This window comes from Eschrichtius robustus, chromosome 4 (genome assembly GCF_028021215.1).
Source record: "Eschrichtius robustus isolate mEscRob2 chromosome 4, mEscRob2.pri, whole genome shotgun sequence".
Classification (NCBI taxonomy): domain Eukaryota; kingdom Metazoa; phylum Chordata; class Mammalia; order Artiodactyla; family Eschrichtiidae; genus Eschrichtius; species Eschrichtius robustus.
In genome coordinates, this window is record NC_090827.1 from 32,649,104 (window position 1) to 32,667,884 (window position 18,781).

The 18,781-nt window shown below is 43.3% G+C and overlaps 1 protein-coding gene across 2 annotated transcripts in view; it reads right to left on the bottom strand.

The window, feature by feature from the left end:
• TBC1D9 (TBC1 domain family member 9) overlaps positions 1-18,781 on the bottom strand; it is a 110,967-nt gene that overhangs the window by 51,117 nt on the left and 41,069 nt on the right. For both annotated transcript variants that reach the window (XM_068542536.1, XM_068542538.1), the window contains exon 2: positions 10,670-10,780. In XM_068542536.1, the coding sequence (XP_068398637.1) occupies positions 10,670-10,780 (111 nt within the window). The remainder of the gene's footprint in view (positions 1-10,669; positions 10,781-18,781) is intronic.

Genomic DNA, 18,781 nt, shown 5'->3' on the forward strand with positions numbered 1-18,781 from the left:
GTTGTCATGGCAAGAGGTAGAACTCAGGGTACCTGGGTCCCCCTCCCTCTCTGCCACCAGCCAGTTGGGTGCCTTTAGACAGTTTGCTTCATCTCTCTCTGTCTCAAACTCTTTACATGTAACATGGAGACAGATAAAAATACCCAACCCCTTACTCATATCAGAGCAACGTTGTAAAAAAATCACGTGGAATAATGTCTATAGATACACTTTGGAAAGTAGAAAACACTGCTCAGACGCAAAGTACAATGCCCATTTGGAATAGTTAGGGAATGAGTCAGCCAGAGAGTTTTAAACATTTTAGACTTTAAAATTTTAAATAGGGATTGGAGAATTTTCTAAAGCATATTGCACCCTTCCTTGTCTGTAAACAAGTCACTCCCATCACCAGCTGTGACTGGCTGTCATACAGGGCCCAGTCCAGAGTGAATGCCAGCCACGTGCCCTCCATCCGCCGTCCCATCTGTACCTACTGGCAACAGTCAGATGTTCACACCTCAGGACAGAGGCACTTCCGGCCACCCACGGGACTGCAGGACTTCTGCAGACCCACTGGGCACAATTCCCAGCCTCTGATTTTGCTTCTCCTCCGCCCCTGCCTATGTTGATCGCAGACGTGCCTTCCAGAGGCTGGTTTGCACTCACCCCTTGGCTCAGCCGGGGCGGTCTGGCTGTTGACCAGTATCCCACCATGTGCTGCCCTTTACCAGGTGATCACATCAGGTACCTGACCTTGGAGTCCCTGCTATACTGGTGGTGGGATCTAACCACAAGTCACCCTCGCTGTTCCTTGGTTATCCTGGACAGAAAAGCCCATCGGCTACCAGACCCAGTGCAGACCAGGTGTGCCTTCACCTTGGCACACACTGCCTTCAGTTTTTTTTGGCTTATTCATATAGGTCCACCCCCCCATCACCCCCAACACACACACACACTCACTCACACACACACACACACACACACACACACACACACAGAGCCATGGTGGAAATGGTGTATGCGTCCATGCACTCATTCAACAAACATTCACTCATACCTCCGATCTTCATGGTTATTACAGGAAGGTCTATATGGCTGATGCCCGTCTTCAAGTAGCCATCTCAGCACACTTGTATCGAAGTTCAGGTTTACTACTCACATTGTTCCCCCCCCCCCCTCAATTGCCTTCTCTGTTGCCCCAAGACCTCCTCCTCTTCACCTGCCCCACTGTCCGTCATTTCCACAGTCTCCACCTGCCACCACCTAACACGACTACCAGCTCTTTTCTCTACTTCTCATTGCCTGGGATGTAAATCCCCACATTTCTGTCTGTAATTACCACCACTGCCCCCTCCCCCCACTGCTGCTGCTTGTGCTGCTTCTCTGCTACCCTCCATCTCCTGTTGCTTCTCCCACACTTGTCACTGTCACATGAAAAGGCTGGCCTTTCGGAGTCATCACCGGCCGCTCACAGCTCCCAGCTCACAGAGGAGCTGGGATGTCAAAGCTCAGTATCTTTAAGTTTTCAACTGTTTCAGATTGCTGGGTGCTTTGGGACCACTCCTATGCTACCAAAGAGGTTTCAGTGGTTTCTTCTGGTTATATCCAGATCTAAGATTCCAAAGTTACAGAAGACTGGGGTGTAGATAAGGAAGAACTTTGCATACCATTATAAGAAACCATTAGCACCATAACTGAGGAAAGAAAAAGACACAAATGCCATCAGCCAATGGTAGTTTCAAGAATTAACTATGGATTCCGATCTATACCCAGCAGATACTTTCCAGGGAGAGAAATGTAAATGTACGTTTTACATTTATATTTACTGTGCAAATGCACCATATTCTCTGAACACTTTCCTAAATGCACAAAAAATGAGGACAGGTGTTCAAAACTCCAGACTCTGGAGACAGGAAGCATGAGGATACCTAAAAGGCAGGGCTGGATTCCCTCCCCCAGCAGACAAGACACATTCTGAAGATGCCAATCGAGTAAAAATTATCTCTGAAAGCAGGTGTCCACTTCTCATCCCAGAACAAACAAAAAGTCCACAGTACCTCTCAGAGATCACAGAGCAAACGTCCTGCTAACAGTTCAAGAGCAAGTGACACTTTGGCCGGACCACCCTTTAGGAACCAGCGAAACTCCAAAAGAAACATGTTGGGATCCTCAATGTTCCTTATAAATGGCTCTTTCATTTCTCAAGAAAATAAGTACAAGTGCTGCCATATTTAAGAGCCTGGAATTTTCCTTTTGTTATTGTGTAAAGTGAGATAACAGGAAGCTCTTTTGCCACGACTCTGAAAAGGGGGCTGGTCTATTTACCCAACAGTTTGAGCAAAATGTGGTAGGCGCTCAGAAGAGAAAGGAAGGATTTGGCAGTCAACTTTCTGGAAAGGCTGCATTTACAGAGATACAGCAGGAAAAACAAGCTGACCCAACTGTGCAATCAGCTGAAACAACAAAGAAAGCTGTGTTGGGTATGAGAAGCCTTCAGGAAATCCAAGGTAAAGCTTTCTGCTGTGGGAAAAACCAGATCAACACTTGACGGGCTTAAGGGTATTTAGAAATTAATTTTGGAAAAATGAGAATCTTTATCATTTGCAGTGTTGCATTTTGTTTTGTTTTCAGAATACCAGCCACAGGCCCTGTGCGTATACCTGGGCAAAACTTAAAGACTATCTAAGATGATGGAAAGAAAATACTAAGTCAGCCTAGTCTAATTTCTCATCTGGTTTGAGATGTACCTTAAAGTATATGAAGTCCACTTGAAATAAAAAGAAAGAAGCATTAAGACGGACCCACAAAATTGATTCTATTGTATCTGGCCTCTGAGGATTAAGAACAAAGGCTTACAGCCCCACTGATAGCTATTCAGTGGATATTATTTTTTGTGATGCATGATTAATAATAATACAATTTGGCCCTGGGACTGCAGCACTGACTTAAAAACCTGAATTCCAGAATATCTAAGATGGTAAATTCCTACCGATCAAGAGTATGTGTATGCACACAGGTAGGTATATATTTGTGTGTACAAGCAAAAATAATAACCTCTTGTGACACAGCAGAAAACAAAACAAAACAAAGCAAAACAAACCCACTAAACCTCCCAGAGATTAAAATGCAACCAATCCAGTATTTTCAGATACTGGAACAGGCTGCTTGGATCCCAGAGCTATCCAGTCCTCAAATGAATAGCACTTGAAGCTACTTAAATAAAGGGAACCATCTATTTTATGGCCTTAGCCACATACAACCTTAGCCCCAAAGATGATAATTTTGAAATTTAAATACCAAATAAAGTCAAGGGCAATACCCAATACACCGGAGTGACACCTGCTGTCCCTGTAGGATTTACAAAGCCACCACTGTACTCTCTACACCCAGAAAAAAGGACAAACTTGTATTTGGAGAGGGCAAGAGATCCAACGCCCCCAAATGTGGTGATTTGAACAGTTTTAGAAACAAAAGGGAGATTCATGTTTTAAAAATCCACATCCAACTAAAGCTAAAATTTTAAACAGGTTAAATAGTGATAATGAAGTGTTTTCTATTACTTATTCGTGCTTAACCAAGGCCCAGCTCCATGCTTTCACTATAGACACCCAAGCTCACAGCAATCCTACAAGTAGGTCCAATTACACTCCTTTTATAGATGAGGAAACAGGTTTCCACGTTTCTATGAAATCAAATGCAGAGTTTTCTGCCTCCATAACCTACACTCTTAATTGCTACACAGTAGCCCCTCCTGACATGTTTTAGACGTGTGGTAAGTATGCATAGAGGTTAGATCCTCTGCAGTAATAAGGGGTCTGATTATCAGGGAGACAATATTACCTAATGGCTCAGACCACAGACTTTGATGTCAAAAAAGTACACCTGGGTTCAAATCCTACCGTGCCACATACTATCTTTGTGAGCACAGAGAAGTTACTTAACCTCTCTGTACTCCAGATTCCTCATCTGTAACACGTAGGTGACAACACTTACCACAGCAGTTTGTGCTAGAGATTAAGGAAGACAATACACGTAAAGTCCTTAGCACAGGTCTGGAACATACAAAGCACTAAATAAACAGTTACTTTGCTATTATCATCATAAGCAGCAGGACACAAAGATCTTTTCTTGAAATGTGATGCAGAAGACATTTCTAACTTCTGATGTCAGAGCACTAAGAAACCAGTTGCTGAACTGTTGCCAGACTACCATATGTTCAGCACACATCTCTCTGGCCCTGACACTATTATGTTTTGATTGAAAAGCGTAGGTATGATTGAAGTAAAGCAGGCCTTTACTTGAACAATCCTTGTGTAACTATTGTAAGCTTCTTACATAACTCTGCTTATAATCTCTTACAGGTCATAACAATATGTTCATAGCTTTATAATCACTTTGAGAAAAGAGAGGCCCAGGTGACTCATCCAACCTTGGCAGTAAGAATTAGTGGTTGATGTCGTTATTTTGTTTATTTTACTTAAATGCCAAGGTCCTTTCCTACCCTGATGGACAGAATGTAAATGGCTATCTTTCTGGAGGGCAGTCAGGCTAACGACACTAAAAGGTTCACACACATGCATAGTCTTTGACTCAGCATATCTACTTCTATAAATTTATCCTAAGGTGATAATTAAAGTAATGTGGAAATATTTTGTTCAGAGGATATTCACTAAGGTTTTTCAAAATGCAGTTAACATTAGGGGAATAAAACCTTAGATTTCCAAAAAATAACACATAAGTTAGAAAAATTACATTATAAACACAGTAAAATATTATCTACCTGTTAAAATTGACATTATAGACATGTATTTCTTGACATAGAAAATCTATACATATATGTGTATATACAGACACATATATATGTGTATAGACATATATCTGTATAGACACACACACACACATATATATAACGTCTGGAAGGTGAAGATTTATAATGTGGTATTATTGTTTTATAATATTTTATCTTCTTTGCTTATCTACATTTTCTAATTTCCTACAATAAACATGATTGCTTAAAGAAAAAAAGCACGTTCTTTTTTTTTTATGCTGCTGTGTTCCCAAGGATACAAGCATAGTTCTTGAGGTACACAGACCAAGAAAGGATGAAAAAACATTGACCAACCTCTACATTAGGTATATCTCATGTGGAAGGCAAGTAAATCACCCACCATTTCGCTATCTAGTGTAGAGAAACAGCAGAAGCAGAACCAATTAGCAACCTTTCATTAAACTCATGGTCTTACCAGCTGCCAACTAAAAGAATGTTTAATCATAAAAGCCAGCATGGTGCTGCTTCAAAAGGACTGGGCTGGGAGCGGGGAGGCCTGAGAACTTGATCTCAGCCCTGCGCTAACTGGCTGTAACTAGCAATGTGAACTTGGGCACTTCACTTTGGCCCTATACCCTATCACAATCTGAGTGTTGGAAAAGGTGGTGGCTAATCTATCTTTCCGTTCTGAAAATGAATGCCTATCTAGGCCCAGATGAGCTTCTAAGATGGTGAAGAAAAGGGAAATTAATCAATGGGCAGGGGAATCAAGGTACCATTCAGGGCTGTGTTATCAGTGAGGTGTCCATCAAGCACACTCCCTCCACCCCATTTCCTTTATCAGTCCTGTTGGAAGGTCAGATGTATCCAGAGGAAACTGTCAACATTTCCTTCTATCTTTCCAACTGTAACTCTTCTGTCCCAGAGCCCTTTAAGTAATATCCTTGGAACTACCTGCATTTCTATGTGCCCATATTCTCATGAGGCTGTTTAACCCTTTTTATTGTTTAAACCTTCCAGTTCTTCTAATGGGGAGAGCCATATGCGTTGCTGTCTACTTAAGTACCTTGAAGCTTGAGGGGTGCAAAGGACTGCGCTCTCTCCTGCCTCTGGGGTACCAATGCCAAAACACCAGCTGTTGGGGGAACGCCTGCAGCTGTCTAGTGCCCTCGTGAGAGCACAGCTGTGAAATACTCAGTCAATTACTGGTGGGAGAGAGGCAGAATTGTCGGAGTATAACCAGCTCAACAAAGCAGACTGGACCAATTCCTATGGTACTACTTCCTTTGTGTTCTTAGAAATGGCAGGGAATTCCCTGGCAGTCCAGTGGTTAGGACTCAGTGCTTTCATTGCCGTGGGCCCTGGGTTCGATCCCTGGTCGGGGAACTAAGATCCCGCAGGCTGTGTGGCATGGCCAAAAATAAAGAAATTAAATTAAAAATTAAAAAGAAAATAAAAGAAATGGCAAAACTGATACTTTACCGCACAAACCACTGAAGAAAACGCAAGTCCGTAGGCTGGAATTGATGGAACAATGGAATATCCACCAAAGAGACCGATGGCTTCATTTTGGGTAGCAGTGCAAAGAAAGAGTCATTACTTAGGCAGGGATTTGGCTCCCCTTCCCAATTAAAGGTCTCAGTGCCAAAGAAACATAAAAATCAATTTCTTCAAACCAATCTGGATACAGATGATAGAAGATAATAAAAAGAAGCATCTGAAAATAATGTTTCACCAAAGAACTCTTGCGTTTTGTTCCCCTCTTCTTTCTGTATGGTTCATACTGTTAAGGGCTGGGTGATTACTATACTGGGAGTAAGTTAGACTAGGTCCAAAACTAGGTCCTGCCTGGCTTCATGTGGCTCAAGTCTAAGGCAAACATACGACTGGGATTTACCACTAAGACTACTGTTCTCCTACAGAAAGTGACCTAGGTGAAGACATTGATGGTAGATGTGCCCTTAGCTCAACTTACACAAAGCAAAGATTCACAAGGCACATGGCATAAAACAAAGGTTTTGCAAAGCTATGGATTCTACAGGGCAGTGAGTTGGACATCCAATTTTCTGCTGAAGCTTCTCTTACAGCAACGATTCACGAAACTAGAGCAAATTAAAAAGCCCTTGCCCTACTGTCCCACCAAATACCAACTTTGTAGTTTACGAAAAAACAACATTTAAAATTACAAACTGAAAGGTCAGCCTATCAAAGAATCCTTTTTAAGGTAGCAACTTCCGCTTTTAAAATCTTCTCATGAAAGGGAGCCAGGCACTTGGGTTTCAGAGAGAAATTGATAAGAAGGAACAATTAGTGGGTGAATGGGACTTTCACAATGGTTGTCACTTCCGTGGTGTCTTCTACAAGGAAATTCTGGAGCTGTCTCTACGTGTAATCAATATATATACAAAAGCTAAAACCGCTCTGGGTTTATTATAATGAGATCATGCACTTGTGATAGGCATCACTTACTGGGAAAACAAAAGTACATCTCTTTGAGGTATAAATTATGACATCAGCAATTACTGCCCAGTGTTCCTTAGCCTTGGCTTGGCAAATAACTCAGGAATAACTCGGCTGTGTAACTCTGGGCTCTTCCCCACAGGAGCTTTCCTAGGAGCCTCTGCTAGGCTCTTGTAGAGCCTCTGCCAACTACAAATTGGCACTTGCCACCGGCACTTGCCATCTACCTCTACAAGTATTAAATCCTGTGCTATACTGCAGCTGCTGACTTTCAACACCCCCTGAAAGGAGTTCAGGGTGGAGATCAGAAAATAGGCACTCTGTGCTCTGGGAAAAACTGGCAGAACAGGTCTTCAGATAGCTATTTTCAGGAGCTGATTTTATAAGCCCAATTCTTGCATCTCCTCATAACCAGAAAAGCACTAAAATCCTTCATGGCGATGTCTGCTCCTTGTGACTAGCAATAACCTTCACAAGACTGGCAGAAACCTTCTGCAAAAAAATATGTGCTGATTGCATGTACTCCCCCTTCACAAAAATCACATCTTTACTGACCTTCCCCCCTGCCTCTTTGGCGCACTTTCTCAGACCTATCTGAAATGCTGTCTCCAGGGCTATAGTCCTCATTTTGCCCCCAGTAAAACTTAACTCGCAACACTCACGTTGCGTACTTTTTTAAAGTCGACAGTAGAATGGCAAAGCCCCAGAAACAAAGTGAGGAGTAGTGATGTCAGGTAACAGGGGAGAAAAAAAGGATGGGCTGAGGGGGTGGAAAAAAAAGAGTCACAGATAGAAACCAGCTCGTCACAGCCCCATACATGTGCATTGACCTGGGAAGGCCAGGAGACCAGAGGGCTCTGAGGACCTCCACGCTGCACACGTTCTCAAAAGCCTCCAGGCACAAGTGATGAAAGTGCTGGAAGGTGAGTGAGAGTGTCAAACCCTCATTAAGTCCAGGGGCGTTGGTGGTTCTGCCTGATTTCTAATCTCCTTTCTCTTTCTTCAGTTGCTGGCTCCCCTGTCTATTTTAACACCATTCTACATTGTTCGCCAACTAAAGGTGACATTTTCCCAACCAACTTCCACAGGGCACCTCCCCTTCTACAGTAGCTATTGGGTGTTTCCCTTTGTGTTGAATGAACCGCACAGAAGGCTGGAACTCTATCTTACATGGGGTTACACTGATAAGTCTGTCTTCCTCAGGGTCCCAGCCTCTCTCTTCCTTTATCCTTTATCCCCTTCACTCCTGGGTGGTTTTCTCCCTGCCCACTCCAGATGCCATTCCTTCATTCAGTGGAGTGTATAAATGCTGATTCATTTCATCGTTTCTCATGGGGCTATTTGCATCTGAACCAGAATAACTTTAAAGGGATACAACTATAATGTTAGAATTTCGGTGCTACTAAATCCTTGAGGGTGCATTGCTAGGGCACCAGAGCCTTCCAGCAGCCTAAAATCACAGCCACATAACTCCCCCTACCCTTGTAGAAGGCCGGCCAAGATTCCTGTCCTTAGCTGGAAGCCCCACCATCCAATGGCACTGTATGGTACTTGTTCACACTGGGCTAGAACTGAGTATTTCCTTGTATTCTCCAAAGCAGGGGCCGGATCTAATTATCTTTATATCTTTAGATCCCAGCACGACACTTCCTACCAAGCAGAGATCAATTTAAAAACTGAATAAAGTCAACTGAAAGAGCTCCCAATGGCCAAAGCTGGAATAATTTGAGCAACAAAATAAAGTTGTATTGGATTGTAACCCAAAGTACAAAGTAAAATATTCATGAGTCCACAGTGATAAAAATAATTGAATAAGTTAAAACTCCCCACTCTGTAAGTGTGGGCTGTGCACGGGGACTTCCTTCCAAGGAGGACGGTATGGGAAGGGGAAGGAAAGAGTAACTTGACAGTGGAGAAACCTGAAAAACACTACTCCAGCCAGGCGATCAAAACCATCATCAGGGGCTTCCCTGGTGGCGCAGTGGTTGAGAATCTGCCTGCCAATGCAGGGAACACGGGTTCAAGCCCTGGTCTGGGAGGATCCCACATGCCGCGGAGCAACTAAGCTCGTGAGCCACAACTACTGAGCCTGTGCGTCTGGAGCCTGTGCTCCGCAACGGGAGAGGCCGCGACAGTGAGAGGCCCGCGCACCGCGATGAAGAGTGGCCCCCGCTCGCCACAACTGGAGAAAGTCCTCGCACAGAAACGAAGACCCAACACAGCCAAAAATAAATAAATAAATAAATTTATTTAAAAAAAAAAACATCAGTCATCAATCATCTGGACAGTAGGTGCCCTTGCTTGACATAACCTGATGAAAACAGCACTTTATCTCTGTGATCTTCCTCATAAAAATACATCACCACAGCCTAATCATGAGAAAAACATCAGACACATTCCAACAGAGGGACATTCTACAATATACCTGACCATTATCCTTCAGAAGTGGCAGAGTCATCAAAAACAAGGAAAGTCTGAGTAACTTCTACAGCCAAGAGGAGATTAAAGAGATACATCAACTAAATATAAAATGGTGCACTGACTGGGATCCTGGAACAGAAAAAGGACATCTGGTAAAAACTAAGGAAATCTAAATAAATTAAGGATTCTAGTAACCATGTATCCATATTGGCTCATCCATTGGAACAAATGTTCCGTCCTAAGGTGTTCATCATAGGGGAAACTATGTGTGTGGAGGGTATTTGGCTGCTTTCCAAACTATCTGTTCAACTTTCCTGTAAACCTAAAACTGTTCTAAAGAATAAAATCTATTAATTAAAAAAAAAAATCAAGTGGAGGTGAAAAGATGAAAAGAAAAAAGGTAAGTGTTCAGTGCCCTTGCTCTTCCTATGGTTATTTGAAAAGCCACATGCAAACAAATAACTAAAAAAATGTTAGCCACTTTGGACTGGCGGTTCTTGTGAGAGATCCGATAACAGCATGACAGTTTACCACCATCCCAGCACATTATTACAGGTTAGCATCAGGAGAAATAAACTATCCCTACTCAGTAGGAAGGACTGCACTGGGATAAGTAAGTATTACTTAGTCCACCCAGGACTCCATCATTTCCCAGCTTCCCTGAAGACAGGCTGGGGCCATGTGACTAGTTCTAGCCAATGGGGTGTGAGTGGAAGTGGTGGCACTTCTGGGTCAAGCAAGTGAAACACAGGTGTGCCTCCACCTCCCGCACTTTCCTTGTAAGTTGACCTTGGAGCCTTTGTGTTCTAGAGGGTGTTACTACAGATGGAGATGGCCACAGGATCCAAACAAGACTTCACCAGAGTTAGAAAGAAACCTTTATTGTGTTAAGCACTGAGGTTTAGGGTTCATCTGTCGAAATGGCTCGGGTTACTTACCCTAAAATACGAAGTGATTGCATCTCACAATTAAATGTTCCTCCCCTCTGACAGAAAGTTGTTAATCATAACTTTTTTCCATATTTCCAAACACTGCACTTACCACAGGCGATGGTCCAATAGACCAAAGAATCTGGAGTCTGGTACAGGATGCGGTAAGGAGCAACCCGGGCACTGGAGTCCAACACGACATCAAGGGTGCCCACCAGGAGGCCTGAGGGCAGAAAAGAGGGAGAAATGAGTAAGGGTTTCCTCTAAATCCCCAGAGGCAGCAGTGTGGACACTCCCCTTCTGGGGGACCTGCCAACAAGCCCTCTCCCACAGCATCCCACCTGGACAAAACTTTCCTCTCAGACGTGATGAGGGTGACTCTACGTTACTTGTTCCACCCACCTCCAAGAGACACTGCACAAGCTAAAAGAGCGCTGGTTTCAGAAACAAAACCAGCAAAGCTCCTAGCTCAGTCCCTGGCACACGGTAGTATTAATAAATGCCTGTTTCAAACAAAAAAAATAAGGTATTAAGCACTGATATCCTGGGGTCTCTGCTTTACCTACACTACACCCAATGTGTATTATTTTCTCCCCTTTAGCATCCTAGAAACAAATCCTTAATTTGAGTAACTTGACAAAGCCACAGGTACCACTGACGTACATCTGAGTCCGTGTACCAGGCTGCCCCATGTACTATTTTCGTGCGCCTCATTTTTCTTTTGTATTGAGAAGGTACGGTTCAGCTCAGCAAACAATAAGTGCCTACTATGTTCAAGGCAAACCCTGTGGGCACGAAGTTGAATAAGACAGAGTCCCTAAGGCATTTATAATCCAGTAGGGGAGAGGGCCAAGCAGTATTTTAAGGCTGCATTTAGAAGTGAACAGGGCTGTGAAACAAGCATTTCTCCATCTCAACGGCAGAGTCCTTTGCCATTTGTCACATCAATAGTTATAAGCAGAGATGCTTGAAGCCTGGTCTACACTCAGCTCTGCAAAGATGTAGTAATTAGGCTGAGGATCAGGAAAGGTACTGTGGTAGCACGAAGTTGAGTTCTTCCGGTCGGCAACCTCAGTGATCTTGCCAGGTCCTGGGGGAAACTCACTCACATCATCCAAGTCGAGGCAAGCTGGAACATTCAACAAACGAACTTAGCAATTTATGTGTGAGAAATACAAATGTCCGGTGTACTGATGCTCACTTAAGAAGAGGCAGTGCCTTCTCTTGCCAGGAGTGCAAATTCTCTTATAACCACCTTTCAGCCAACATCCCCCCTCCAGGAAGGTGTGCCTCCTTTATCCGCACCAAGCTGGGATTAGACACCAAACATTTTCTATACTATTCTAAAATTACAAGGATACACACACACAAATTCTACAAAGTCAAATAAACGGGATTCCTTGCTTGGCAAGATGAATCTAAAAGATTTCCATAATGTAAATGCCCGTAATTACTCTAAAGTCAGATGCAACCCAGCATAGAGCAGGGTTTGGACTCAGAAGGACCAGTTAGGAACTGTGGCTAGTTGAATAAGCTTAGGACATTTTTTCCCAATGTCTTCGTGTTCACAAAATGGAAAATGATATGATGTAAAATGGAAATGATATGATGATTACAAGATTTTTTGTTTTTGCTGTTTTGTTTTGTTTTGTTTTGGCCGCGCCGTGCGCCATGTGGGATCTTAATTCCCTGACCAGGGATCCAACCCATGCCCGCCCCTGAAGTGGAAGCACGGAGGCAACTACTGGACCACTAGGGAAGTCCCACAAGATTGTTCTTAAAGACTGAATACAATAAGGTTTGGGGGCAAGAGGCTGGTTGGAAGGAGGGGTTAGGCAACCTCTCTAGAACCTGCCAAGACCCTCCTTTCTTTAATTTTACTTTTACTTAGATTGCATGGTTATTAAGGATGGCTTTGGTATGGAACTGATGGTAGCTGAGGCCGGGAGGGGGAGGTAAAGGCCCCCAGCCTCCCTTGCTCTGCCACAGCTCCGTCCTGGCTCTGACTCTGTTATGACCAGGTCTGGGCCACATGGACAGGCCATTTAACTTCTCGTGGCTTTCATTTCCTCATTTGTAAAGTGGTTGTAATAGCACCTGCCTTCCCGAACCTGGGGTTAAGCAAGAAGCCTAGGGCAGGTTAACGTGGGGCAGCCCTACAGGTGTCCTTTTGGTCTTTATCCAAGGCCAGGAATCCACTTAGGTTCACGGCAGACCACAGCGACCATTAGCTGACCTGCATACACCAGGAAAAACAAACTTTCGCTACAGGGTAAATGAATTCATTTGTTTGCTCTGGCCTGTATGAAATACATCAAAAATCAAATATTTAGAGTCTGCAGAGTTTTCCAAGGAGTCGTCTTCCATATAATACCACACACACATGCGCATTTTTGTTTTCTCTACGGTGACTCGGATTTACCGCAAAGACCTCTAATTACTCTTCAGTTATCTGCAGATGGTAGTGTGTATTAATAGGGAAAGCAGAAGAGTGCTAGCTAAACTGGATTGCCCTCTGTGTTAACTAGAAATACAAGGACATGTGAAATACAAATTCATCCCTCATAACAACCGAATGTTGGTAATACTTCCCTCTTCTTGAATCAAAATACTGGAAGTATCACATACGTTGTTTCTAGGGCACACAAACTTCAGCCCGGGTTTAGGGAGTCACAGTCAAGGGTTAGCCTCTGTGGTTTAATGAGCCTCTAAAGGGGTGTCAGGGTAGATAAAGATTCTTCCAAGGGCGAGCGCAGCTCACTGGGCAGGGCAACCAACAAGAGGCAGTCCGGGTTCTGGAGTTCTTCAGTCCTGGCTCTGCCAACTCCCAGACCCAACCTCTCCGAGCCTCAGTTTCCCCATCTTTCATGTCTCACTAGACTTCTGTACTCTGTAACACAAGGGAGGGAAGACCTCTGAAACGGTCCAACCCTATCTGCACATCTTGACCACCACAAATGTCCCCAGCTACAGTCCATCTCCACCATCCATCATCCTAATTAACAAAACCTCTGGTAAAGAAGTACTTTCTTTACTCAGAGGTAAAGAAAACAGAGTGGTTTCAAGGAGATTCCCCCGGAGTGAGGGCTTCTGATGAGATGCCAGCTCACTGACCCTGAGCGTGCGTCCACGAAGATTTAGATGGATACTAACAGGTTCGCCCATATTTACCACAGGGTCCGTGCTGAAATATTTGGAAGTAAATTATAGACAATATAATACTGGGATACTCACATTAGGTGCATATACAATTAAAAACATTTTGCAAAAGTTCTTTGAAAACTTAAGGCACTGGATATCCCAACAGAAAGTAATGTCGTGAATTGAGACTCATAGTTGGTCAAATCAATAAATACATTCTGCCATTCACTTTGTAGCACTGACCAGGATTTTCCCTCCACCAGGAATGTTGTGCTTGCCCGTCAACGACCACTTCCCACCACCTCAAACGACAAACTCCTAATTATCTCACGCCACCTCTTTCTAACTCTGATCTCCCTCTGAGTTCTGCTTCTGTTATACCTACTGCATTTATTTAAATTTACATGTACATTGTGCCTCGTTCCGTTTCTTCCCCTCTTTCCAGACTGGGAGCTCCATGATGGCAAGGTCTGACTGATTGCTTTGGACCCCCGGACCCCGCACTTTGCTTGGAGCACAGCGAGCCCTGAACACACGTCTGATGAAAGGACAAGTTAGGTATTTTTAGAAAACCTAAATAATAAGTTATTACTGTGCTGTCTAATCTCTATTGAGACAAGGAGTCGAGACTCTGGAAAAGAGAAAATACTCCTCCTATACCCTCTGTCTACGCTGAATACTAGAAGATAGGAAATCTCAAATCTAGCCTAGACGATCCCTGCCGCCACCACCCCCCAAAAAAAGCAGCAATCAGGATTTTCTTAGAAGTCTTATTACTTACTCATCCCTCTGAAGTGGCTGTCAAAATACTGAACTTCTCATCATTTCCCACACAAAGCACTGTTTTAGCAGCTGTTCCAGTCAGCTATTTCTGGTGTTAAACAATCTTTGATAGCCTGAGATAACTAAGTCAAATTATGGTCCTCAAAATAACTCTTCTCTGCACCTACCTATTACATTAGCTCAGGGGCATCTTGTAACATTAAACTGCTGTTTTCAAGGAGATTCAGAAAACACTCTGCAGAATTGGTACATTTAGGCCTCCCACCAGCTGTGGGCGCTAAAGGGTATGTGATGCAGACAGAGTCATTTCCACTCCTGGGCGGCGCCTCACCCCTCTGGGGGCAGGGATGTATCAGAAGAGTGTGGGACACATAGGGATGTGCCCATGGCAATGATCAATCCATCTACTGATGATCTTGGGATAATTTAATGTTAAAGTGGACAAGATCCTAAAGCTTACTTGGTCTCCCTCTACTCCCTCAGCTTTGTAGCCAGTCAGAGATAGAGTCCTACAAAGACCATGCGGGAGTGGTCTGGGGAGTGGGCTGTCTCCTGATATGGAAGCTACAGTAGTACCGTACACTAGGGAATTCCCTGGCAGTCCAGTGGTTAGGACTTGGTGCTTTCACTGTGGTGGCCTGGGTTCAATGCCCGGTCGGGGAACTAAGATCCCACAAGCCACGCGGCACAGCTAATATGTACTGAGCACCACTGTTTAATGAAATATTTCAAAACCACAGAAAAGTATTGAAAATTACAAAACACATATCCCACCACTCTGACTTTAACACTTGGCCTTATCTGCTTCAGATCTGTTCTGTTTTTTTAGAAGAAAATGCAACATACACGGTAAAGGTCTCCCCTGTGCTACCCTCAATTCTATTTCCCTCTCCATTCACCACCCTCCAGTTTTTTATTCTTCCCATCCAGGTCCTTATACTTTGACCCCCCCATGTATGTACATGAATATAGATTTAACACTGATGTATATTTTAAAATTTACATTAATGATAAAGAGTAGATATTGTTCTGCAATCTTTTTCACCCCATGTTTGTAAAATTTACCCAGGTTATACTTGCAAATCTGATTCATTCATTTTAAATACTGTGTAATAGTCCGCTGTTCAAATATACTGTAACTTATCCATTTTCCTAAGGAAGGGTATTTGGGTTTATCTTCTTCTTTTTTTTTTTTTTTTTTTTTTTTGCTATAATAGGCACTGCAGTCATTCTCTGTACATGATCCTTAAACATGTGAGCACTTTCTTTAGAATGGAATCGTTGGGTCATAGGGTGTGTGTTGAGACTTTATTAGTCATTACAAAACTGCTTTCCGAAGTGATTGTGCCAATTTACACCCGTACCAGGAAAGTGAGAGAATATCCGTTTCTCCATAATATCCCCAACACTTAGTATTGTCAGTTTGTTTGTTTTTTTCCACCAATCTCAAGGATGAGAAGCAATACCTATTTGTTGTTGAAATTTGCATTTTTCTGACGATTAATGAGTTTGGGTATCTCTTCCTGTTTATTGGCCATTCCAGTTCCGTATTCTGAGTTATTTGCCTTTCCTAATATGCTGACATTTGCTGAAACTTCCAGATCAGAAATTCAGTTTACTATTTAGAGGCTTTCACTCAGATAGACACTGGATTTCGATTCACTTCAGCAAATACACACTGATATTTCTAAAGCCAGAGGGGCAGTACACTTGGATTTACTTCTTTATATGTTCTATATAAAGGCAAGACCTTGAGATCAGTATTTGCAAGCCTCTCTGCCTCTCTCCCATGTAAGGTTTCTGTAGGTCACAGGCTCCCACCTTGTCCTTCTACCTGCTGCTGCCTCTTTGTCATTGGAGCCCTGCCTGTATGTCTTAGCACTTATGTGAGCTACATGATAATAGGCAGAAAGCACTTAAACAATAACATCCAGAAGCAGTTGCTAACGGATATATATACAAAATCCAGCCACATCATAATTTTTACACTTCTCTGAATAAATCTTTTTTGTTTGTTTGTCTGTTTTTAAAGCCTTCAAGCCTTCACCCAAGTTATTTTACTTGATCTGGAATGTCCTCTCTTTTTTTTTCTTTCTGGAAAATGTCCATTTCCCTCAATATCCAGGTCAAGGGTCACAAGGCATTTTTTTTGTTTGTTTTTTTAAAAAGAGTCTGTGCTTTTTAAAAAATTTATTTTATTTATTTATTAATTTATTTATTATTTTTGGCTGCGTTGGGTCTTCGTTGCTGGGCGAGGGCTTTCTCTAGTTGAGGCGAGCGGGAGCTACTCTTCCTGGCGGTGCACGGGCTTCTCATTGCGGTGGCTTCTCTTGTTGCAGAGCACGGGCTCTAGGCATGCGGGCTTCAGTAGTTGTGGCACGTGGGCTCAGTAGTTGTGGCTCGTGGGCTCTAGAGCACAGGTTCAGTAGTTGTGGCGCATGGGCTCTAGCTGCTCCGTGGCATGTGGGATCTTCCCGGACCAGGGCTCGAACCTGTGTCCCCTGCATTGGCAGGTGGATTCTTAACCACTGCACCACCAGGGAAGCCGCAGGCATGTTTTGCTTTCTTCCCACACTCTCCCCATCCTCTCAACCCCCCACCCACAAATCTCCTGGCAATTAACTGTCCCCTTGTCTGTGATCTGTCAACCACCTTGCACTTCATATTACTAAGGCGATTATCACATTGTTTCCTACTGGAAAAAAAACTAGTTTCTTTCCGCCAGGCTGTGAGCTCCTTGAAGCAGGCACAGCCTTATCTACCTTGGAATTCCCAAAGCCTGGAATAATGTCCTGCACATCATGCTGAATATTTATAAAATGGGCCACAGGGCTTCCCTGGTGGCGCAGTGGTCGAGAATCTGCCTGCTAATGCAGGGGACACGGGTTCGTGCCCTGGTCTGGGAGGATCCCGCATGCCGCGGAGCAACTAGGCCCGTGAGCCACAGCTACTGAGCCTGCGCGTCTGGAGCCTGTGCTCCGCAACAAGAGAGGCCGCGACGGTGAGAGGCCCGCGCACCGCGATGAAGAGTGGCCCCCGCTTGCCGCAACTAGAGAAAGCCCTAGCGCAGAAACGAAGACCCAACATAGCAATCAATCAATCAATAAATCTTTAAAAAAAAAAAAAAAAAAAAAAAAATGGGCCACAAAGTTTTCAACCTGATGGACATTGGGAGAAACCAAGAATTATTTTCAGAGCTTATTCATCTCTGCCCCGCAGAACCCAATATAACAAGTTCTAGCAAACTGGCCATAAATAATTAAACTTGTCTAAGAATCGGACAACGAAAGGAGACCAAGATTTGAGAATGTGTTGAGCAATGTGTTTTCTCAATGTCATAACCTCAAAGAGCCTAACAGCCTTTCTCAAGCATGGGTATAACTGGCTAAAAGGGAGAGACCAATCCCAACACTGGAATTCTACTTTCAGCTTAGAACAGTCTGGGAGTGTTTTTGTTTTCATAAGTATTGCTTCTTTTCCAACCCCTCTCGCATATTTAGGTAAAAATGGTTTCTCAACACAGTTCAAACCATGATTATTGGTTGAAAAAGGCCACACACAGCTCTTCCCCTCTCACCTTCACAGCTGCCTCTCGGGACCCTAGTCCAGCCAGATGTATCTCACATCACGGTTGCCGTGAAATAGGACAAGTTACTAGAGGGCAGGGGGCGCATCTACACACACACACACATACACACACACAACTTGTTTCTGTTTGTGGAAAGATGGATTAATGAGAATTCTGCTAGTGTAGGAAAAACATTGCTGATTCTGTCAATTAGGATAGTTCTTAAACTGTAGTTAAGAATCAGTTTGGTTTTAGTTTCCAGTATGTTGCTCACTGAGACGTCTGTAAAATACAGTGCCTAGGAAATACAAAAATAGAGCTAGAGAATATGAAAAGAGACGAAGAAAATACAAGCCTCCAATTTTTCATCATTTAATTCAACAGACAAATGGCTCTAGCTTTCTAAATGCTTAATCTCAATTTCTATTCTTTAGCTCAAGGCAGTTGAAACAAATAGGTTGCAAACCAGCACTTTAAACAGCACCGAATTAGGGAAGGGGAGGCTGGAGGGCAGCAATATTCTTGGGACCGCGTTTACTAGAATCACGTATAGTTTTAAAGAGTACGTTCAATTCTATGATATAACTTTTTATTTGGGAAATGAAAAAAATTATAGCTCTGCCACTGCAAACTAAAATAAAATCCCACAAAATCATTTCTCAATTGAAAGCAAGAATACATGAATAGGGAAAGGCATGAGGTTTTCGCTGTATATTTATTTCAAGGGGCCTA